Source organism: Ochotona princeps, chromosome 4 (genome assembly GCF_030435755.1).
Source record: "Ochotona princeps isolate mOchPri1 chromosome 4, mOchPri1.hap1, whole genome shotgun sequence".
NCBI classification, from domain to species: Eukaryota; Metazoa; Chordata; class Mammalia; order Lagomorpha; family Ochotonidae; genus Ochotona; species Ochotona princeps.
In genome coordinates this window covers 12,076,763-12,100,322 of record NC_080835.1, presented here as the reverse complement: position 1 = coordinate 12,100,322, position 23,560 = coordinate 12,076,763, and the positions used below count along the sequence as shown (strand labels likewise).

At 55.4% G+C, this 23,560-nt stretch overlaps 2 protein-coding genes across 2 annotated transcripts; one reads left to right on the top strand and one right to left on the bottom strand.

Annotated features, from left to right (window-relative positions):
• The first annotated feature begins 2,891 nt into the window (after positions 1–2,891).
• Positions 2,892–9,723, top strand: SMTNL1 (smoothelin like 1). The gene is made up of 7 exons (XM_058662248.1): positions 2,892–4,124; positions 4,391–4,508; positions 4,613–4,655; positions 5,647–5,802; positions 5,961–6,075; positions 6,189–6,340; positions 9,378–9,723. Exons 1-7 carry the CDS (start codon positions 3,084–3,086, stop codon positions 9,520–9,522), a joined length of 1,770 nt encoding a protein of 589 aa, XP_058518231.1. The 5' UTR covers positions 2,892–3,083; the 3' UTR covers positions 9,523–9,723.
• A 2,198-nt stretch (positions 9,724–11,921) lies between these two features.
• UBE2L6 (ubiquitin conjugating enzyme E2 L6) lies at positions 11,922–21,600 on the bottom strand. Its single transcript, XM_004585297.2, has 4 exons — positions 21,488–21,600; positions 17,216–17,311; positions 14,247–14,433; positions 11,922–12,128 (listed from the first exon to the last, which is right to left on the bottom strand). Exons 1-4 carry the CDS (start codon positions 21,512–21,514, stop codon positions 11,977–11,979), a joined length of 462 nt encoding a protein of 153 aa, XP_004585354.2. The 5' UTR covers positions 21,515–21,600; the 3' UTR covers positions 11,922–11,976.
• Between the last annotated feature and the right edge of the window lie 1,960 nt (positions 21,601–23,560).

Sequence of the window (23,560 nt, the reverse complement as noted above, 5' to 3'; positions counted from 1 at the left end):
AGAGGAACAGGAAGAAGCCCGAGGGAGCTGTCTGCAGTGCTGCCTTGGCCACGAGCAGCAGTGATATGGAGGGCTTCCTGAGAAGGGAGGCCGAGAGTAAGGCAGGAAGGAGGCCAGGGGACTTCCACGAGGAGGATGTAGAGTAGGAACAGAGGAACACCTGCCCCCCACCCCCGATCCCGGCTGCCCTTCCCTGGCCTGGGCCTCCCAAAGGGACAGCAGACCGCTCATAGCAGCATCTTGGTGTGGGCCCTGGACTCGTGTGGTTCACCATTTAATGGTCCTGTGACTTTAGTTAAAGGACCTCAACTCCTTAATCTGAAAAATGGGGCCGAGGACCTCTCTTGGGAGGGGTCGTGGTGAGGAGCCGTGGAGGTAAGACAAGGATGTGGGGAGAAATGTGGAGCCGTGAATGCCGAGGAGGAGGTGGGGAGTGTGTGTGTGTGTGTGTATGTGTGTGTGTGTGTGGCAGGGGTGTGATCCTGGCGGCTCAGCCTTAGCTGCTTCACTCCTCCATTTATGACAAGCCCAGAGGGTAGTAAGTTGAAGTGAGGCGCACACAAGATGGTGGCGGTGTGTGTGTCTGTGTGTGTGTGTATGTGTGTACACCCACATGCACCTGCCCTGCCCCTCCACCACCTTTGTGTGTGGCGGATAGACGGGAAGAGGGTTAGGGCACCCAGCTATGTCTCAGCTGGACACTAGCCCCTGGGAGGTATAAAAAGAGCCTGCTGTCATCTTCCTGGCCTTTGGTCCTCTCGCCTGGTCTCACCATTCCATGCCCTGGAGGCCAGGTCAGGACCTTCCCGGACACAGGCAAGGTTCCGCCCACCTACACCAGAGGCACTCCAGTGTACTCACTCCTCCCTGCAGACACCTTCCAGGGCTGGACCCCCTCGTCCTCCTCCACCCCTGCAGGCTGAGTGCTGGTTTTACCTCCAGAAATCCAGGTCGCATAGTGCAACAGTGGGCACTGGGACCCCATCCCCTGGAGACCCCAGCATCTGTGATCTCCATCATTGCTCCACACCACCCGTGGTGCAGAAGGCAGGAAGTAGACCATAGCTACCCTGCTTTCCTCTGCCTTTCTTTCCTGTGGCTCAACAGGGAACAGCAAACACTCCCCAGAAAAGTACATAGAATAGAAAAAGAAGGAAAAGGATGGCAACGGATGGGGAGGGTGCTGGGAATATCCATGGCCAGATAGGTTTGGGAGGAAGCAAGCTTAACTGAGCTGAAGCAAAGTGGAGGCAGTTGCTGGACTCCAAGTGACCCTGCGGTTGGGTGTCTCTAGCCAGGGAGAACGTAGACTGTGTGGGAAGCAACATTGGCCCCTTGAAGAGCTCAGGTGAATGCCACAGGGCACACTCGTTTTCCATAGAGCTGTGTTGGGAAAATCACTCAGTGGAAACTGAGGCCCAGAGACAGGTCAAATGTGTTGTTCTGGTCTCAGGGTGGACGGCCGCAAAGGCTGCTGGGGTCAAGGTTAGCTCCATGGCCTGCTGTCCCAGCTCCTCTTCCTGTCTGTGGTAGTCACTGAGCTGCCAAGGGGCTGACTCGGGAGGAGTAGAATCCCAGGACGCCCGTGAGCATCTTCACAAATCCCCATGTGCTTGCCAGGATGTGGTGCGGGGTACCACACTCGGGGGGCGGGCAGGGCTCTGGTCTCAGAGCAATGAGCCCTGGGTGCATGGCGGACCAGGGCCCTGTCCTTCATAACCTGCCTTCCTGTCTCCCCTCCTATGTCCCTGTTCCCCAGGTACCCTTGGGTACTGCCACCAAGAACTGTACTGCCAAGGGCAAGAGGTATTTTTAGCTGGTGACAGGGCTGCCTGAGTCATGCTCTGAGCCCTATTTGGGGGTTGTTTTCTTTGTAAATGCCCACTCCACCCTCAGGAAGACAGGGGGATGCAGGAGTTGGCCCTCTACCCCTTCTCACCTGTTTTTGTAGATCCCACAGTATCTATGGGACTTGCAGAGGAAACTGTGCAAAGCCAAGGTGTCAGAACTCCACCCATGCCCAGCCCCAGGGCCAGCTAGCTGGATAGCATCTTTCTATTGTTGAGCAAGGGGGCATCCTCTCCCAGTGCCACAAGGCTGACCAAGGCGGCTGAGAACTGGAGACAGTGGCCCAGGGGTTCCCACGTCTGGGGCGTCACTGGCCCTGCCTCTGTGATTTCCCTGTGTTGGCACCACCGGCACTTTGATTTGCCTGCCTGCCTGCCTGCCTTTGAATGAACTTATCTCTAAATTCAATAAGTGTAATTTTAAGGACAGTTTATGCCCCTCTGGGAAATGGAAAGTCAATATCTCTGGCCAGAAATAGAAAGTAACTGTAGAAATAAATATAATGTAAGCAAAACAGAGCTTTTCAGACCGACCCAGTTAGGCTTGGGAAGGTGAGGAGCAATTGCGACAGGTGTTCCAGGACGCGGCTTCTAGACTGTAGTCACCTCACTGTGGGCTGCAAAGATGCAGAATCACTAAAGGCTGTTATGTGATTCGGTGTTCTTTACAGCCCAAATCAGAGGCTGGTATTGTGGCCCAGCAGGTCAGGCTGTGGCCTAGGGCACTGACATCCCACATTCGATCACTGGTTCAAATTCCCACTGCTCTGTTTCCTATCTGGCTCCCTGTTAATGTACCTGGGAAGTCAGCCCTGGATGACCCCCAAATGCCTGGGTCCTTACCACCCACGTGGGAGACGTGGATGAAGGTCCAGGTGCCTGGCTCAGCCCCAGCCACTGTGGGCGTTTGAGGAGTGAATCAGATGGAGGATCTCTCACTGTTTCTCAGCCTTCCTTTCAAATAAATTAAGTAAAGCTTAAAAAAAAAAAAAAAAAGCCAAAGCTATAGCCTACAGAGGGACATCAGGTGAATACTAGCCAGAACCAAACCAACACAGCCTAACCACCCCACCTTGTGCAAAACACAACCCTGCCCCTCCTGTTGCCAGGGGAAGGCAGATGCCCGAGTCCCAACTCAAGTGTGAGTACTGGGGACCCGGGACTAGACCTCGGACTCCCTCCGCCTTGGGCCAGAGTTCTGTCAGGGTCGCTCTACACCCCGTATAGGGGTGGGACATGGCCCAGCCTGCTTGCCCTTGCTTCCCAGAGATGGAACCGAAGGATGAGAAGCCTTCTGTGGACGGGGCACCTGTCTCCCCCACAGCAGACGACACGGACAAGTCCAGAGGTGGTGGCTCTACAGAGGAAGATGCTGGGGTGGCAGCCAGGAAGACCCCCAAAGAGAGGCCTCCAGAGAGGAAAGGAGAGCAGGAGAAAGCACCAGATGAAGATGGCATGTCCATGGAGCTCCAGGGGGAAGGAAACGGTCCAGATGAGGTCAAGGTGGACTCCCAAGGTGAGTCTGGAAGGAAAGAAGACGCCAAGGCTGAACCTCCTGAGAAGGAGCCTGCGAAGGACACAAACACAGCTGCCTTCCAGGAGATGACTGAGCGCAAAGAAGAGGCCCGATCAAAACCCAAGGAGGCTGAGGACAAGAAGGAGGCCACCCCGGTCTCTGAGAAGCAGGAGGCTGATGAGAAAAAGGCCAACGCTGGACCTGCGGAAGGAGCAGCTGTGAATGACACGGACAAGCCTGGATCCAAGGAACACACCATGACCTCTGAGAAGCAGAACACCTCTGAGAAAGAGGCCAAGGCTGGACCTGCGGAAGGAGCAGCTGTGAATGACACGGACAAGCCTGGATCCAAAGAGGCTGGACAGGAAGAGGCTGCCCTGCCCTCTGAGAAGCAGGACACCTCTGAGAAAGAGGCCAAGGCTGGACCTGCGGAAAGAGCAGCTGTGAATGACACGGACAAGCCTGGATCCAAGGAACACACCGTGACCTCTGAGAAGCAGGACACCTCTGAGAAAGAGGCCATGCCTGGACCTGCCGAAGGAGCAGCTGTGAATGACACAGACAAGCCTGGATCCAAAGAGGCCACTACAGCTGCCGGGGAGGAGAGCCACAAGGTGCAGGAGCCCCCAGCAGAGGCCAGGGAGAAAGCTGCGGATGCCGAGGCTGAGGCCGAGCTGAAATCTCAGCAGACAGCAGTCGCCAGAGACCAGGCCGAGGCTGAACCAGAGGAGGCTGGCAAGGAGTGTGACGCTCAGGAGGGGGTGAGTAATGGAAGCTGAGAGAAAGGGAGAGCCAGCCTCACCCCCACCCCCAAAAATCCCAGGGTTCCCCACTCCCTTAAGATGCAAGCTCTCCCTGAGAAAATCCAGACTGCCTCCCACAGATATGTATGGGGTGGGTTTCCTGGGTAAGAACAGAGGGGCCACGCTTTGGTCCCAGGCTGCCTTCCAGAACTCTCTGATGTCCTCACAAAGCTAAGGACAGGTGTTCTGTGGCAGCGAGCCAACACAGACTCCATTCTTTCCAGGTGATGGGCAGCCCCTCTACAGAGCAGGATGTGGAGAAAAGGCCGGAAGAGGGGGCTGGGGGAGTTCCCAGCTCCCCCGAAGAGGGGCCTGAGAGCCCCACCGAGGGCCTCAGCCCAGGTGAGCACCACCCTGGAAGCCCCCCAGGAATGTGGTGGGGTGCCCTGGAGGTGGGGAGGGCAAGGATTAACCCAGCCCCCCTCTGACCTGCTCCTCTCCTCCAGATGGGCTGGGTCCAGCTTCTGGAGAGACCAGCCCTTCAGCCAGGTAATGCTCAACTCCTGGGCCCCAGCTGCCACCTCCCACCCAAGCTGCCCACGCTGAGCCCAGGCCTCCCCAGCACCTGCTTCCCCCGTCTCCCAGGAGCCCTAGCAGTCAGCGTCCTGCCCTGGATTGGAAGGTCCCCCTTCCTCCCACGGCCCAGGGCTCCTCGGCAGCCTCCTGGCTCTTCCCCAACCATCTCATCCCCCAGCTCAGCGCCAGCCCCCAAGGTCAGCTTTGTCCGGAAGCCCATGGTCAGGGAGCCTGAGTTAACAGTGGCTTGGTGATAGCTGTATGACCTTGGCCGTGGCGCGGAGTCTCTTGTCATCTGTGAAAGGGCCTCACACACACTGGTCTCACAGGATGGCTGGTGACATGCTGGCTGCCAAGCACTATAGAGTGAGATGCCTGCCATGTGGGCAGGCGGCAGAGACGGTGACAGCTTCATACACACCATTGCATGATTCTGGAAAAAAAATCCTCCTTTCCCCCAAGCTGAACTCACCTCCAGGTCTGTTTCTTAGGGACTACTAGGCTCCAGTACTCCCTGAGCTGGTACGCAGCCGTGGGACGGGCACAGCTGGCGTCCCTGAATTATTTACCTTCTTATAAGAAGGCCTTAGAAGCAACTAGGTGTACATTCTTCTCCCCCATTGTTTCAATGAGAAAACTGAGGCACGGAGAAGCCAGTCCTCAAGATCACACGGCAAGTAAGAGGCAAACCCAGGAGCCAAGCTCAGATCAGACCTCAGGCAAGTCCTAATTCCTCCCCCCTCGTCTCGCCAAACTAGGCGCTCCCTGAAGTTAGAACGAGCCTTTATTCCTTCCCAGCCCCCTCCCGGTGCCCGACTCAGAGGAAGTGCGTGCCGACCACAGGTGCCTCAGGCTCATGTGTACCCTTAGGTCGTCGTGACCACCTCAGAGCGCGCAGCCTCCTCCCTGCGTCCTGTAACAGTTGTCCCAGTCCCTCTTACACTCCTCCGGTCTCTCCACGTAGTGAGTCGTCACCCAGCGATGTGCCCCAGAGTCCCACGGAGCCCTCTGCCCCAGGGGAGAAGAAGGAGAAGGTACCAGAGCGCAGGGTGTCGGCGCCTGCCCGGCCCAGAGGCCCCCGAGCACAGAACCGCAAAGCCATTGTGGACAAGTTTGGCGGGTAGGACGGAGGCGGGGAGCCGGGCTGGCCCAGGGGACCATGCATGCGAGGCTGGGAGGGAGGCCCGGGGTCAGTGCGGACAGCTCTTGGGCCAGGGCAGGAGGCCTGACATCTAGGGGCTCCCTTGACCTCCCTGGCCTGTCACCCCTCCCTTCCAGGGCAGCTTCGGGCCCCACCGCCCTTTTCCGGAACACAAAGGCAGCCGGGGCAGCCATCGGTGGAGTCAAGAACATGCTGCTGGAGTGGTGCCGGGCCATGACAAGAAACTACGAGGTGGACACAGGGTGGGGGACACGGGTGGTGCACAGGCCCCTTCTCCAGGATGGTGAGCGGGTGTACACTCCAAGAGGCAGGAGTGTGCTCACCGTGGCCTCCCTTCCACGCAGCACGTGGACATCCAGAACTTCTCCTCCAGCTGGAGCAGCGGCATGGCCTTCTGCGCCCTCATCCACAAGTTCTTCCCAGATGCCTTTGACTACACAGCGCTGGACCCCGCCAAGCGACGGCACAACTTCACCCTGGCCTTCTCCACGGCAGAGTAAGCCTCAGCCGCTAGGTGGCAGACGGGGGGCGCCTGCAGAGGCCAGGGCTCGGGTCACTGGGTCCCACCAGTCCCTGCATGCCTGTGCCCTGGGTTCTAAAGAGGGCGATGTATCAGACACCGGGTGCAAACAGTCACCCCCTGCTTGGTATCTGTCCCTGCCCCGAGACAGCAACATCTGCAGATGTTCAAGTCCTTTCCTTCCCCAGCACAGCACCTAACACAGCACTGCCTTTGTGGCCCGCACACTAGATCAGCTCTAGATTGCAGACAATCCCTAATACAGCGTAAATGCTGTGCAAGTGGTTTCTATATCAAATTGCTCAGGGAACAATGAGCAATTGCTTAGAGAACAACAGTGAGAAAAGTCTGTACATGATTGGTACAGATGCTTTTCTTTTATTTCTGAATCTATTCAGTCAAGATTGGCTATATCCATAGACGTGGGCCATGTGACTACGGAGGGCTGAGTGGATAAGGTTGGGAGCAATGGATGCTGTGAAGGAAAATCAAGTCGGGACAGAGATCCAGGAAGAGTGGTAGCAGTTTGTGTGATTCTATAGGCTCCTGATCCTCCACATTCTGACCCCCTAAAATGGGTATGATGCATCCTCTTTTTGCAAAGTTATTGAGGGAGTTAAGTGAAGTTGCTGTAACAGTATCGAATGCACCTTAGCTGTGGCTGTGAGGGTGACAGCAGTTATCACTGTTGCTCACTTCAAAGCCGGCAGGGGGAGCTCTTGCAGAGGCTCATACAGCCCCCTGTCAGGTGGCTGGAGAAAGAATGGAGATACTAAGATAAGGGAAAGGGCTGTGTGGCCAGGCAAGGTAATTATGAGCCTGGGGGAGGTGCTCCCACTACCAAAGCAGCAAAGCCAGCCTTGGCCTAAGGCTGCCATCGCTCCCCAGAAGGAGCTCAGTCCACAAGCAACTCTTGTCCTCAGCATTGGGGGGATCCCAAGGTCCTGCTCCAAGGCCTTAGAGTGGACAGCTGAGTGCATTGCTAAAGTCTCTGGACAAAGACAAAGTCAACAGGAACGCTGGGTCCTACCATATTGTTGAGGCCCTGCCACCACCCCTTAGGGAGGTGTGCATGTCCCCATCGGCAAAATGAGAGGCTTAATATTGATTTGTGCTTGGCAGCATTTCTTTCTGGTCTCAGCAGATTTCCTCAAACAAAACTTTTAGCAAATGTTCAGCATACCCAACAGCCCTTTTTAGCTTGGGAGGGGCTCACAGCCCCATCCCTTCTCCCCAGTTGGGTGCTGAGTCACTTACACCGGGCCCCTGGACACCAGGGATGCCAGTTAAAGGCCACCTGACTCAATGTTCCTGCTGGGGGATGGGTGGATGTCCCAGGGAGATCCCCAGCCACAGGCATGGAGCAGCTCAGAGCCAGGCCTACGGAGAGCAACCCTGCAGCCATCCCACACCGTGTGTACAGCAGTCCTGAACGGCGGACACGGGCAGGGGGTCCCTGGCTGCCAGAACAACATGCAGCTCCACCTCAGCCCCTCTGAACAGCCCAGGCCTACATGGCATGGCTCCCTCTCCTCCTCCTGCAGCCACCTGACCCCTGGTTCCAAGCCAGGCAGGGCCACCAGAAAGAGTAACGCAAAGAGAACGCCAGGCTGACCAGGCTGCACTGCTGGGCGCACTGGTGCAGGAGGCCAGGAAGCGAAGCTGGGCTGCCCGGGTTTGAATCTTAACTCCTCCCTAGCTCAATGACCCTTGGCAGCTGACCCAAGCTCTCTGGAAGCCTCATACCCTAAAGTTCAGCACATTCCACCATCTTGTTCTGGAACTTTCTTCCGCTTCCCATGGATGCTAGGATGAGGGAAGGGAAGGACCATGGAGTGCAGTCCCCAGTGGGCTCCATCCCTTAGAGTCCTGGCAGGGGAAACCTGCCCCACTCCCCTAGTCTCCCTGGGAACATCCGCCACAGAAGGGGACAGCTGAGATCCCTGCTTCGTTCCAGGGAGCTTGTCTCATTCTTCGAAATCCTGCCATCTGCGCCCCTCCCCCAGCCACCATGCCAGCCAGGCTTGGTTTTCAGCCCAGCTGTCTGAGCCCCATGAGGAAATTTCCACTGGGGCCCCGGCTTCTCTGGCCAGCACCCTAGCCTGGTCAGGCTAGGACTCCTTGGGCCATTTGCCGAACAACCGTGCCAGAGGCATCGGGCAGGCTTGGGCGGAGTCCTTGCTGGGGGCACTCACTTCACCTTGGGCAAACAGTTCCTCCTGCTGGTTGGAGAAAAAGAGAAGTCCAGATCTCCCACAGGAAGCCGTCTGATGGAGTGCCTGGTGTGTGGCCGTGAAGTCCCAGCCATGCCAGGCATAGCCCAGGGCCCCACAGGGAAGCAGAGGGCGCTCAGGAGAGGTCTCACTGAGTCCTGGACAGCTGTCCACAGACCTTCAAGCCCATGGGCCTCGGTGAGGTGCCCGTATCTTCCGCCTCTCCCAGACACACAAACAACTTCTCCCTCTCACAGAGCTAATCCTGAGCTCCCTGGTTTGTTTGTTTGTTTTTTTTTAATGTATTCATATTCTTTCTTTTTTATTGGAAAGGCAGATTTACAGAGGAGAGAGAAGAGGTGATCTATAAATCTATGTAAATCTGCCTGCCCAAGAAAAGTAGATCTTAAAAAAAAATCCTGATGTCGGCATGTGTCCTGCCTCCCTACTCCAGCCACAAAAATGGCAGCACCATGTTTGGTGCCCACCTACAGGGAGGGGGTTCCTGGTTCCAGAGGACAGACAGGCTCGCATGTGCCTGTGAAAGACAGGGTTATCGTGGGACTAATAAACATGCTTTTGCGGGGCTTGAGGCCACATGGTGCAATGCAAATGTGACACCTGGCTATCAACTCACTGGGGCAGAGTCTTTGGAGCCTCAGTGACCCCATCTATACAATGGGGCTGTCTGGCCTGGTGGGTCTGCCAGCTCCCACATGCCTGATGCAGTGGCTGGGATGCTTCCGCCCCACATCCTTCATCTCTGGCTCTTCTCCACCCGTCCCCAACCCCTCCTTCAGGAAACTGGCCGACTGTGCCCAGCTGCTCGAGGTGGATGACATGGTGCGGCTGGCGGTGCCCGATTCCAAGTGTGTCTACACCTACATCCAGGAGCTGTACCGCAGCCTCGTGCAGAAGGGACTGGTCAAGACCAAGAAGAAATGAGCTGACAGGCCCATGGGCAGGCTGCCCAGCTGACCAATGGAGGCCTGGGCAGGCAGCAGAGCCTGGGCTCAGGCCCAGGCAAGGGCAGCTGGCAGAGGTCTTAACTGTATTAAAAGGACTTTTGTACAATTCTGGCTGGCCCCTTGTTGCTCTCTCCTTTCAATCCGGGAGCCTCTGTGCTCTGGGATGACACACCCTGGCAGCCAGCAGGCTCCTTACCTGATGAGACTGCAGTAACTGTACCAGGTGTTGAGGGAGGAACCACCTGCACCAGCTACGTGTGTGACCATGGCCTCTGTGCAATCTGCAAGGGGATAACAGGAGCTGGACCTCACACGGGGGGAGGGTTCAGTGCCATCATGAAATGGTTCGACCACTTGGCCAGGTGCCTGCCACGTGGATCTTCAGGAAGTAAACTATCTAACACATTTTTGTTGGTGGCATTTTTCCCCCTTCTCTTCCCCACTGTCTACACTTCTTCCCAGATTAGGGAACTCCAGGGCAGGAGTTGCCATAGAAGTGTCTAGAAACCTCACCAAACCTGAACTGGTCAGATTTAGGGTGATCCTTTTGGCTCCAGACATTCCACATTCTGTCTGAAAAGCCTGCAGGGTCCCATGAGCTCACCACAGCGGCAACACAAGTCCTTCCTTGGACCCAGCGTGGTGGCCTAGTGGCTAAAGTCCGCTCCTTGAATGCACCGGGATCCCATGTGGGCACCAGTTCTAATCCCAGCAGCCCCACTTCCCATCCAGCTCTATGCTTGTGGCCTGGGAAAGCAGTCGAGGATGGCCCAAAGTCTTGGGACCCTGCACCTGTGTGGGAGACCTGGAGGAAGTTCCTGGCTTTGGGTTTGGATCAGCTCAGCTCTGGCCGTTGCGCTCACTTGGGGAGTGAATCAGTGGATAGAAGATCTTCCTCTCTCTGACTTTGCAATAACAATAAATCTTTAAAAAAAATGTCGTTCCTTCCATTTAAACTAACCCCTCCCAACTCTGGCTGAAGTCATCCCCGGGGTGGGTGTGGGGGCTGAGCGCCCAAGCAGTCCGGCCATGTTCACCCCAGACTGGCTTCATCAGCCATTTGTAGTGTGGCGCTAATGAAAGTAGCTCATGGGGAAAAAAAAAAAACAGCTCTGCATGGTGGACTCCGCCCCAGCCAAACAAACCCAAGCATCCCATGGAAGGACCACTCCATGTCACAGCCACAACCCCTCGCAAACGGTGGTGTTACCCCTGGGAACTTTTTTAGCAATGTATGTATCTTCATCTCACTTGAAAGAAACAAACACAGTACAGATGGAGGGAGCATCTTCCATCCACTGGTTCAGTTCCAAAATGCTGGCAGTGGCCGGAGCCCTGGGTTCAGGTTGACGTCTCCCACACTGAGTGGTGTGTTGAGCCATTACCTATTGCCTCCCAAGGAGGAAGTTGAACTGATCAGAAGTGGAACAGTCAGGACTTAGACCAGACCCCCCCAATATGGTGCACAGATGTCTCAAACAGTGACCCGTGGACTCTGAGTGACCTATCCGGAGATTACCATGCGTAGGGAGCAGGACCACGTGTTTGCAGAACTGGCCCTCTCCCATCTTGATAAAACCTCCCCACCCCTCACACAAGACACACTGCAGGATTCATCTGGGACTTTTAGAAAAACATTTTTTATTTAAAGTTTAGTAACTCCTCACAATTACAGAGAGGGAGAGAGCTTCTGTCCACTGGTTAGCTCTCTAACACTGGGTGGGGTATGCGAGGGTGGGAAGTCAGGAACTGGGAATCCAGGTCTGTGTAAGGCTGGCAGAGACCTGAGCACTGGAGCCTCCTGCGGAGAGCATCAACGGGAAGCTGCAGTCAGCAGCAGAGCCTGGAAGCAGAGCCAGAAACCAAGGCACTCCAACATGGGAAGCAGGCATCCCAACCAGCGGGGACCATGAGGCCGATCGTCTGCCCCATCTGTGCTGGAGTGGCCAGGCAGGCACTGCATGCTGGACACAGCGTCACAGCCTGCAGCCAGGTCCCCAGGAACTGGCCACCTCATGGGACAGCAGGAAGTCTCAAAATACAGTCAGACTGCCCGGATGGAGGTCAGATTCTTCATTTATCATTCAATAGCAGAAAACAAATGGCTTAGCACCTAAATCTATGCATCCTTCTCCAAGTCCCTTGCCTCTCACCCATATTCCCCTTATCCTGAGAGCCCTGGAGCGGTCCTGTCTCCTGCCAGCTGACTTGTCACTCCCTGAAGAAGTGACCTGTAACTGTGAAAACTTCATCTCCCCTGGCTCAGGGAATGGCACACGTAGGACAATGAGTGCACATACAGCCTCCCTCCTGCCATCACACCACACACACACACCCATGATTAGCAATCTAAGAAGGAAAAACAGGACAGGGCTGAGCCCAGGTCTGTAAGGTGTCTTGGACCCAGTGTGGAGAGGGGTCAGACCCGGAATTAGGAGGGCCGGTCCTCTCCAAACTGGAGGGTGAACTCCTTTGCCTTCTGCTTGAACAGCTCTGGGTCCTGGGTCAGCAGGTCAACCAGCTCCAGCCTCACGGGTTCCTCCAGATCTGGTCTGTTCACCAGCCTGTTGAGGGCCTCCAGGACTGGGGAGAGAGGACAGATCACAACTTCAGAGAGCAGAGAAAACCTAGGCGGGGCAACAGCTGCCCCCAAGCTCCATACTGACTCCATGGAGGGGACAAGGACAGCCTTCTCTTAGACACCCTCTCCTTCCTGGAGGACAATGCCCAAAGCCTTGCCTGGTTAGGGCAGCGCTTCTCAAACAGCTATTCATCCTGGGATCACTGAGGCTAGTGGGATTGTTGGGTCTCGGCAATATTTTTTGTCTTTTTCGTTTTTGTATTGGAAAGGTGGATTGTACAGAAAGAGAAGGAGAAGACAGAGAGATCTTCCATCTGCTGGTTCATTCCTCAAATGGCTGCAACAGCCAGAGCTGAGCTGATTCAAAGCCAGGAGCCAATAGCTTCTTCTGGGTCTCCCATGCAGCTGCAGGGTCCCAAGGCTTTGGGCCGTCCTCTCCTGCTTTCCTGGCCACAACCAAGGAGCTGGATGGGAAGAGGAGCAGCCGGGACATGAGCCAGTGCCCATATAGGATGCTAGTGCAATAGGCCAAGGCTTAGCCTACTACACCATGATGCTGGCCCCTTAGCCGCATGTCAACAAAACCCACCCTGATTTTGTTATTTGGACATTCACAATAAATTTATTCAGGAGACAGAACAATTCTAAGGCTGAAGATAAAAACCTGCGGCTGCAGCACTACATCTTTTCCAGATGTCTTGCAGAGTCCAGCGAAGGCGACAGCCCTGGGCCATGTGTGTATGCATACACATACACACAGCTCGGAGTGAAGAGTGGATTACTGACCCGCGAAGCTCATCCCGGAACAGGTCTCCAGCGCCCCCTCCCCACCACGCCAAGGGTCCTGGTTCCCAGGTTATGAATCCTGGAATTATGAGCTGGCATTAAGCCTCTGCCTGTAATGCTGGTGCCAGTTTGAAACCCAGCTGTTCCACCTCCCATGCAGCTCCCTCCTACAGCTTGGCAAAGCAGCAGAGGACGGTCCAAGTGCTTAGATCCTTGCACCCACATGAGAGACTGAGATGAAACTCCTGGCTTCAGACCAGCCCAGCTCCAGCTGTTGTGGCCATTTGGGGAGTGAACCTGCAGATGAACAATCTCTTTTTTTCTGTTTTTTTTTTTTTTTTTTTTCCCTTCCCTTTCTGTAACTCCGACCACCACACAGAGGAAGTCCGTAGGTTCTGGAGCCAAGCTGTTCAGTGTGGTAGCCACTAGTTCCACATAGTTTTCTAAATTTACTATCATTTTTGGTATTTGAGGTATAATAATAAAATATGTTAACTAAAACGGCCATTGCGGCCGCCTGGGGACTGAATCAGTGGATGGAGGATTTTCCTCTCTGTCTCTCCTCCTCTCTGTATATCTGACTTTCCAATAAAAGCAAAACAAATCAAGTAACAAGCATGGAGAATCCAGCTTCCCAGCTGTATTAGCCACGTGCGGCCAGTGATTATAACACCGGACAACAGATCCAGAGCCATAGAATGTTCCCTTGGCTGTACACAACTCAGGCGGATGACACTGTTTTAGCGTCAGCCAGGCTCTGCTGGGGCAAGCCGCACAGCCTCAGGCAACAAACGTGTTCCTTGGGTCCCTGTTTGCCCAGTGGGGCTAATGGGAGCACCACCTCACGACGGTCAAGGAGGACTCAATGAAGCGCAAATATGATGCTCTCAGCCCAATGCCCTCTAACACTGGGTGGGGTGTTCATCTCAGCTTAGTGATGGACACTGCCATTACAGGATACCCCCTCTCCTGTTAGGTCACTGGGTTCCAGAAAGGAATAAAGCCTTGCTCAAAGTGTGCAGATGGACCAGCTGGCCTTCTTATGCCAAGCCCTGCTGCCTGCAGCCAAGCAGCTTCTCCTGATCCTGACCACGGTCAAGTCCCCCTGTCACACCTGCCCACGAGTGGGTCAGTGTGTCCAGAATCTCAGGAGGCATGCTCACCATCTAACAACAGGTTCAACTGCAATTTTGGTTTTTGATTTTGTTTTTTTCCCTTCCCTCTTTTAGGCTTTTTCTGGCTCAAAGTAAAAACCACTGACATCCCCCAGTCTACTTCTCTCCAGTCACCTGCACCTGCTCCCAGTTTTGCCCTGAGGCCAAGGCCCAGCCTACCTTGGAAGGCCTTGGTGGTGGGCTCCCAGTTGCCTTTGCTGATGACGGGCAGGCAGACCTGTCCGTTCTCATCCACGTTGGGGTGGTAGATCTTGGTTGTGAAGGCCACTGTGGGAGGCTTGAGTGGGTAATCTCTGGGGAAGCTGATGCGTACACCAAAGGCCTTGTGGTGGTATGGAGGCTCGTCCTGCACAGAGAGAAGGGGTCACGGTCTGTGGGAGTCACTGCTGCTCTGGAAAGATCTCCCTGCCCCCACCCTCTGCTCCCCTCCAGGAGGAACCACAGGCAGGGATGTCAAGGCCCTGCAGTCGCTTTGCAGTTGAGCCACGCGCGAGTGAGAGAGGAGAATCCCAAAAGGGCCCCGGCCTGGGGTAAGAGAAGTCTGCCCGGCTTCTCCAGGGTGACCATCTCCAGGCCTCAATTTCCTCATGGGAAAAGGGGGTGAGGTTTGACCGGATGAGCTCTGAAGAACATCTCAGCTTCCAGACCTGTGAACTAAGGAAGGAGACGGCACAGCCTCCCAGTGGCTGTCGGCAAGCTTGGGAGAACCTCATCAAGGCGGCGGGGGGGGGGGGGGGGGTTGGGATGGCAAACCAGGAAATGGAAAACATTAGGATAATCCTAAGAACTCAAAGGCACAGGAACCGCCCAGTGAAAACCGGAACAGCATTCCTCAAAAGGAACAAGCATAGTATTACCGTAGGTTTCGGCAATATCCCTGCTAGGCGTACACCCCAAGGCTGGCAAGAAGGGGCTTGTACAGGTGTTGGAAGACATGTTCATAGCCATCTACTCAAGCACAGAGCCACAGAGACCCTCCGTGATTGGCAGATGGATTCTTCGCAGATGGGAAAAAACGACATACCACAACGGTGGGGCATGTTGAGATTGGAGACAAGTTACGCAGCAACTACAGCAGAAGCAAGACGACAGCTCTCACGGGGTTGGTCATCCTAGAGTCAGGGCCCGTGAGGTCAAGGCAAGGTCAAGGGCTGCAGCCACAGAGCAGGAAAGAGTCAGGAGCAAGGGGCTCTGTGTCTGCTTCCCCACAGGCCACCCAGGGCTCAGAGGGGACAAGGCAGGAGAGTTCTGATAGCACCGGTCCCGGTTCCGACTAGAGTTTGCTGGGGGACTCAGAACTTCTCTGGAAAATGAGCAATTTGCACCCAGAAGACTTTACAGTGCATCTCTGATCAGCTGCCCAAGTCCCACTTACTTCCCTCCAAGGTCTGGGTTAAAAGAAAACAAACATGAAAACATTCACTTCTCACAGGCAGACTGAGAAGACGCTGCAGTTGGCTGGTTTCCAGCCCATTCCCTCATTCTGTGATCCCGCTGACCTTCTGGTCTCTGCCCGCTCAGCCTCACAGGGTGGCTCACCTCCCACCATACACATGTCCTACCCAGGGCTCTCGGCGAATGTGAGCTCTTACTACTGGCTTCAAAACAGCTCCCTCGGCTCTGATGTTCCACATCCCAGATGTGATGGGGCTGGGAGGGCGCAGCACCTCAATGAACACCTAACTGGGATGGAGCCTCTGGGAGGTGGGCAATGAGTCCATACATCCTGAAGCACCTCCCCACTTCTCTGCCTGCCAGCTGTGGCTTCAGCAGCTCCTTCAGGCCCCTCCGTGGCTGCTGTGCTCCAACCCCTGGTGCTCCCAGCTCTAGTATTCCAGCTGCGGGTTCTCCCCAGGAGTGGCAGGCCTAGTCAGGACCACATCATGGCTCAAGGGTCTATGGCTGCTCCTGGGGCACACCTACCCACCTGGGTCTTGCCCACCACGGAGGGTCTCTGCTTTCCTGCTGTTCTGCCCAGTGTACTCTTCCAGGTTTCCCCTCACCTTCCTCTTCCTGGCCAGCTCCATCCCCTCCCCTTCTGCTATCCACAGGCCTGATCAGTCGCTGGAACTTCTAGCATCTTCTTCCCCTGCCACCTGGAGCCTAGAGCAGGTGTCCCTGCCCGAGCTAGGTAAGCTGAGCTCTGCCCCCGGCAGCAGCCCGAGGGATCCCACAGAGGGCCACAAGCTGCCCTTCCTCAAGCCTTGTTCTGCTTTCTGGACTACAGGTCACTGACACACCCAGGAGCTCTCAGTAAGAAAAAGCTCCCGGGCCTTCACATTTATTTCCAAGAAACTGAATGTTACTAATAATTAGATATTCTGGTGTACCCTGCTAGGTTCTTTGGAATAGTGCTTTCAAAGGAAGATTTTATCAAGGCGATAGCAAATAACAGAGACAAGGCAGAACACAAACTATCTGTGTCGCCTACATAACAACAATTCCCTGAAAGGATCCTTAAAAGAAAAAAAAAAAAAAGGCGGGGTGCTGACACAATGGCCCTATCAGCTAATCCTTCACCTTGCAAGTGTCGTTTTGTGTCCAGGCTGCTCCACTTCCCATCCAGCTCCCTGCCTGTGGCCTGGGAAAGCAACAGAGTATAGCCCAAAGCCTTGGGACCCTGCACCCACGGGGAGACCCTGAAGAGGCTCCTGGCTCCTGGCTCAGCTCGGGCTCAGCTCCAACCATTGTGGTCATTTGGGGAGTGAGCCAGCAGATGGATGGTCTCTCTCCTCGGTAAAATTCATCTTTCAAATAAATAAACAAACATTAAAGCACACACATGTCTTAGGAATCAGGGGAGCCCATTCTACCAACTGTGGGGGCCGAGAAGCACACAGAGGTTGGATCTTGTCAGCCGCCCAAGGAGGAAGGCGGCCTCCTTTTCCGGAGGACACAAAAGCCGAGGGGGCGAAGCCACTGCTCGTGGAGGCAGCCTGTGTGCCAGAGGGCATCAGCTTGCTCATCCGTCAGCCTGGGCCTCAGAAGCAGTCCGCCCAGGCAGAGCGTCAGGGCAGGATCCCAGGGAGGAGAGCTCGGGCCTGGCCCTAACCCTCCCTCCCTGCCCATGCTCTCGCAAGGCGTAAGCCAACCTCGGCCACAACACCACAACCCCTGCGGCCACTCACCGGCAGGAGGAGCATGTGCCACTCCAGGACGTTGGCATCATCGCTGCGCAGGTTCCTCAGGTACCGGGGAAGGTCCTTCTGAAGGGCCTCCAGCTCCTGCGGGGGACACAGCAAGGGGACAAGTGAGGAAGAGAGGTCAGCAAGGCCAGAGCCCTCACCTACAGGGGCACCTCAAAGAGCCTGTGGACAGTGAGACTAAAAGGCGAGTTCACCAGGGGCAAACATCGCGAAGCAGCAGGGTGAGGCGCAGCTTGGAGCACCTGTCCCCCACAGCAGTGCTGGCTCGGGTCCCAGCTGCTCTGCTGTCAATCAAGCTTCCTGCTAAGGTACCTGGGAGGATGGGGGACGCTGGCTCAAGTGCCCAGGTCCCTGCCACCTACAGAGGAGAGTCAAATGGAGATCAAGGGTCCTAGCTTTAGCCTGACCCAGCTCCAACTGTTACAGGCGTCTGGGGCATAAACCATGAGATGGAACAGTGTCTGTTTCTCTTTGCCTATCAAATAAATATTTTTTTTAATTTTTTATTTTTAAAATTTATCTTTTGGGCCTGATGCGTTGGCCTGATGGCTAAAGTTCTCGCCTTGAACACAATGGGATCCCATATGGGCGCCAGTTCTAATCCCGGCAGCCCTGCTTCCCATTCAACTTCCTTCTGGTGGTCTGGGAAAGCAGCCGAGGACGGCCCAGGGCCTTGGGATCCTGCACCTGCATGTGAGACCAGGAAGGGGCTCCTGGCTCCTGGTTCCTTCCTTCAGATTGGGAGTGAATCATCAGATGGAAGATCTTCCTCTCTGTCTCTCCTTCTCTCTGTATATCTGACTTTGCAATAAAAATAAATAAATCTTTTTTTTTTTTTTTTTTTTTTTTTTTTTTTTTTTAAAGATTTATTCATTTTATTACAGCCAGATATACACAGAGGAGAGACAGAGAGGAAGATCCTCCATCCGATGTTTCACTCCCCAAGTGAGCCGCAACGGGCCGATGCGCGCCGATCCGAAGCCGGGAACCAGGAACCTCTTCCAGGTCTCCCACGCGGGTGCAGTGTCCCAATGCATTGGGCCGTCCTCGACTGCCTTCCCAGGCCACAAGCAGGGAGCTGGATGGGAAGTGGAGCTGCCGGGATTAGAACCGGCGCCCATATGGGATCCCGGGGCTTTCAAGGCGAGGACTTTAGCCGCTAGGCCACGCCGCCGGGCCCAAATAAATCTTTTTAAAAACTCATCTTTTTTAACTGGAAAGGCCGATTTACAGAGAGAAGGAGAGATAGAGAGATCTTCCACCTGCTCATTCACTCCTTAAATGGCTGAAATGGCCAGAGCTGAGTCAATTTGAAACCGGGAGCCAAGAGCTTGTTCTGGGTCTCCCACGCAGGATTCAAAGGCTTTGGGCCATCTCGACTACCTTCCCAGGCCACAGGCAGGGAGCTGGATGGAAAGCGGGGCTGCCGGGACACAAACTGGTGCCCACATGGTATCTCAATGGATGCAAGACAAGGAATTTAGCCACCAGGCTACCATGCCAGGCCCAAGGAATCTTTGTAAAATAAGTTTATAAGACAGGCCTTCGGTGTAGCAGTTAAAACATCCCTTGGGGGGCTGTCACTGTGACACAGAGTGAAGCTGCTGCCTGAGACACTTGGCATCCCATGTGTGGGCTCCTTCAAGGCCAGCCTTCCCCACGTCTGATCCAGCTCCCTGCCAAGGCACCTGGGAAAGTGGGAAAGCAAACAAAGAAGGCCCAAGTACGGGCGGCCCTGTCCTCTACCCACGAGCCCCAGATGGCTAATGGCATTGGTCTACCCAGCGCCAGTCCCAGCCACTGCACCATCTGGGGAATGAACTAGCAGACGGAAGGTCTCTCTCCTTCCCGTCCTTTCTCCATCTCTCCTTCTAACTCTGCCTTTCAAATTCAAAACAAAACAAAACAAAACCAAAAAACCCTTAAAAGAAAGCCATGTGGCACACTCAGAGTTAAACAGAAAGCCTTGAGCCTCATGCACCTGCTGCAGATGGGGGCCTGCCAAACCTCTCGCCAAGCTGGGAGCTGCACAACACAAGTGAGCACACACAGCTCTGTGCAAATCCTGCTGGGAAGTCACCGGACTTCCAGCAATAGAAAATGAAAGCAGAGAGGTCACTGACAGAGCCTGCTGTTGGAGCCAAGGCCTCGGCCCCAACCCCAGCCCATCAGCCCTTATTGCATAACCCTGGACAGCCAGCTCGTCCTGAGCCTCAGTTGCCTCACCTGCAAAATGGGAACATGTGGCTCACCTCACAGAGCTGCTGTGAGAACTGGATGGAACAACTGGTGAAACCACTTGGCCCTGGACAGCACAGTGTGGTCCACAAGGCTCCCGTCTCTCTCAGCCTCAGCTGGGCAGGCCCCCGGCCGATCTGGCTGCCAGCCGCCACATTCCAGTTCTGCTGGGCTGAACCTGCTGTGAGTGTCCCAGACGGAGGCCATTTGCTGCTGCTTCTTCATTTAAAGATTTGTTTATTTGAAAGGCAGAGTTACGGAGCTAGAGAGTGGGAAACAGGCCTTCCATCTGATGACTCACTCCCTAAACGGCCACAACGGTTAGGGCTGAGTCCACAGCCAGGAGCCAGGAGCTTCTTCTGGGTCTTCCATGTGGGCTCAGGGGCGCAAGCACTGAGGCCATCCTCCTCCGCTTTCCTAGGCACATTAACAGGGAGCAGGATCAAAGTGGAGCAGCTGGACTTGACCCAGCCACATAGCGGCTGCTGACACTGCGTCACAGCTCTGGTACCCACCATGTTCTTCTCAGAGGCTGAAGGTAGCAGCCCCTCTCCCTTTGCCCCCAGAGCCTGCTCCTCACCCTGCTGACTGCAAGGGCACTTCTGGGAGACGCAAGGCCCGGGGTGTGGGGGTGCCAGGCCCACCTTAGCAAGCAGCAATTGCTCTTTCTCCCTCTAGTATCTCCAAATCCTGGCTGCACCCCAGTCCTCCAAACACCCGGGAAGAAAGTATCCCACCCAGATCCTTCTAATTCTTACTTACTCAGCGAGGGTAGAATTTCTGTTAGAGACTTTCAGCCCTTTTACTTCCCGGCGCAAGTCCAGCCCATGGCAGGCCTCATGGGCTGTAGCACAAGTGCCTGCAAGCCACTTACTCCAGAGGGCCTTCCAATCCTGCCTCTGCACCTTTTCCTCCAGTGAATAGACAGAAGGTTGTCCCCCAGCCCCATCTCTTTTGTTCATGTTAACATTTGACTTAAAGCAGTACATGGCACCATGCTCAGCAAAAGATCGTCCAAAATAAACAGAAAAAGCAGACTGAAACTACAGCTTAACAAGCTGTGCATCGGACCACAAGTATGGTGAGAAGGAGCTTAAGCCACCGCCGGGGGCACCTATGTCCTCCACGGGCGCCAGGTTCAAGTCCTGGCTGCTCCATGTCTGATCCAGTTCCCAGCTAATGAGCCTGGGAAAGCTGTGGCTGACTGCCCAAGGACTTGGAACCCCTCTGCCCCTGCACAGGAAGGAGACCCGGGCCTCAACGACCGCACACAATCCCCATGCAGCAGCATATTCCCCAAAGCAGGAAAATAGTGAATCGGTTTACATCACAAACTTAAGGGGTTGTCTGCAGTAGCACTGACTGGAAACGTCACAGGGTCTAACAGGAACCATGCTTCTCACCAACAGCCAATTCAGAACCACTGGCTTTAAGCAGTCTGGAAGGGCATTCCACCACAAACACAAAATACTGCTTGTCCCGCCACTGTAAAAGCTTAAACTCCGCGGATGCCAGCATTATCCACCGATGGAAAGAACAGGGCTGAGAACGCCTGAGCCGACAGAATGAGAGTTGCTCTCGGCTCCCAGCAAACCTCAGCATCTACACGCTTAGGCAGTTTTTTTTTCATCAGTATTCCTGCTTCTCAGGACTCAAACTCGAGGTATCTGGTGACCAACTGCGGGATGAATGAACCACGGGCTATCCCGAGGCGGGGACCTCGTCCTGGTCATCTCTGCTCCGACCCACCAGCAGCCGAATGCCCGGCACGGAAAGGCACCTGCCCTGCACCCAAGACTCAGCGGTTCCCTGAGTTTCGCGCCGGAGAAACGAAACCGAAACAAGTGGGCGAGGAGCCTCCTCAGTTCCAGAAGCAAGTAACACCCCCCAGCCCCTCAGACACCCTCTCCTCGCCAACGCCGCAGAACGCGCCGGCTCCGCTCCTCCCGGAGACCCACTCCTCCCCGGGACCCAGGAGGAGGCGTCCTGCCCGCGTTTACCTATGCCCGCATTTACCTTCGCCACTCGCTTGCAGGCCGTCATCTCGCCTCGAGGGCTGCCGGCCGACAGACTGCCGCGGCTCCGAGCGCAAAGCGTGGACCCGGCGCGCCGAGAACCCGCCTCCCGAGGCCGCGACCTGCCCGGCTGGGACGCCGAGGGGAGGACCCGCCAGCCCGGGAAGGGCGGGCCTCGCGCGCTCTGCCTCGCGCGCCCGTGCGTCCCGCTGTGGGGCGCTGCGGACCCCGCCGCCGGCTGCAGGAGGGGCGCGGGGCTGAGGCGGAACCATCAGGGTCTCGCCGCGCAGGGGCCTACCCTATTCCTGTCCCCTCCTCCACGTCGCCCGCAAACACTCCCCCGCAGGTCGCTCGGCGGCCTCCATCCTCAGACCCCCGCCCTAAGCCCCTTCTCGCCCCCTGCGCGCCCTCGGGTCAACCCGCAGGTCGCCCCGGGGGCTCTCCAGTGTCTGCTGTCCAGACTCTCCTCCCCGCCCGCTGCTGCGGCCCCTGGGGTTCCTTTGTCCCTTGCGGCCCTCTGCGGCGTCTCCTCCCAGCGGACCACCACCAAGGGGCGCGCTCGCACCCATTCGCTCGCGTTGGGGTGAAGGGGTCAGCCCCGCTTTCCTTGGTTTAATACGGAAAAGTGCCTGTTGCGTGCAGATTTGGAAAACGTTTTAATGCGGGAAGCCCCGAGAGGACTTCTGGAGCCCCGCCTTAGGAAGGCTGCTCACCCTCCCTTCCTTGTGGACCTCGTAAGTGCCCCCGCTAGAACCCGGGTCTCCACCCACCTGCAAGGGCAGAATTCTGCCCCCCCTTCCTATTAGCTCAGACCCTGGGCACCAGGCAGTGCTGGAAAGGGGGCTTGTTTTTCTTTTAAAGATTTGTTTATTCAGAGATCTTCCAGCTGATGATCTAATCAGCAAACTCCTCCAACAACCAGGGCTAGACCAGGCTGAGGCCAGGAGCCAGGAACTCCACCTCCGCACCTCCTAGGGGGACTAGGGGGGCCATCTTCTTGAGCCATCCTCCGCTGTTTTCCCAGGTGCGTCAGCAGAAGCAGAGCCGTGAGGGCTTCAAGCGGCCCTCTCGTGTGGGACCTGGTGTTTCAGGTGGCTGCATAATGCGCTGCACAACCACCTCAGCTTTCTGGCTGCTGCTTAGAAGCATTGGCAGAGTTGTGGCACTGCAGCTTGAACCAGACTTCGGTTCCAGTCCTGGCTGTCTCACTTACAATGGAGTGCCTGCTAATGTCTCTAAGCATAAGATGGTCCGAGTCCTTGGGCCCACACCACCCACTTGGGAGACCCAGACTGGGTTCCTGTGGCCTGGCTTTCACCTGACCCAGGCCCAGCTGGTGCAGCCCTTTGTGGAGCAAATCATCAGAGGTAACATACCTACCCTCTTTCACCCTTCCCTTTAAATAAATAAACAGATTTTTTTTAAAAGAAAACTTATTTTAAAAATCCACAAAAGGGCGGGCGCAGTTGCCTAGTGACTAAAGTCCTCACCTTGTGTGTGCCAGGATCCCATATGAGTGCTGGTTTGTGTCCCACCTGCTCCACGTAGGCAGCTCCCTGCTTGTGGTCTGAGAACGCAGTCGAGCATGGCCCAAAGTCTTGGGACCCTGAACCCGCGTGGGAGACCCAGGAGAAGCTCCTGGTTCCTGGCTTCATTTGGATCAGCTCAGCTTTGGCCGCTGTGGCCACTTAGGAAGTGAACTAGTGGACGGAAGATGTTTCTCTCTGTACCTGCTTTTCTGTGTAAATCTACCTTTCCAATATAAATAAGTAAATATTTTTTTAAAATCCCACTATAGCTCAAAAATAATCCTTGGGTATTTAGAGTGTCTTACAGTCATGATTTTGGGTTCACATGTCTTAAATTCTACTATTGCAACATTTGGAAAAAAATCAGTATCCTGGGACCGGCATTATGGCACTGTGAATTAAGCTGTTGTCTCTAACAGTACTATCCATATTAGGGTGATGCTTCAAGCCCCGGATACTCCGGTTCCAATCCAGTCCCATAGGACACACCCTGGAAGCCAGCCAAGGCTGGCTCAAACGTTTGGACTGGTGCCACCCATATGGGA

Bases quoted from the DNA above. Each gene is read 5' to 3' on its own strand.
- SMTNL1 (XM_058662248.1), top strand. From the start codon at position 3,084: ATGGCCCAGCCTGCTTGCCCTTGCTTCCCAGAGATGGAACCGAAGGAT. The intron at 4,125-4,390 runs GTGAGTAATGGA...CATTCTTTCCAG, and splicing joins AGTGTGACGCTCAGGAGGGG to GTGATGGGCAGCCCCTCTAC. The intron at 4,656-5,646 runs GTAATGCTCAAC...CTCTCCACGTAG, and splicing joins GAGACCAGCCCTTCAGCCAG to TGAGTCGTCACCCAGCGATG.
- UBE2L6 (XM_004585297.2), bottom strand. From the start codon at position 21,514: ATGACGGCCTGCAAGCGAGTGGCGAAG. The intron at 14,434-17,215 runs GTGAGTGGCCGC...CTCTCTGTGCAG, and splicing joins GGCACATGCTCCTCCTGCCG to GACGAGCCTCCATACCACCA. The intron at 12,129-14,246 runs GTAGGCTGGGCC...CTCTCTCCCCAG, and splicing joins CACCACCAAGGCCTTCCAAG to TCCTGGAGGCCCTCAACAGG.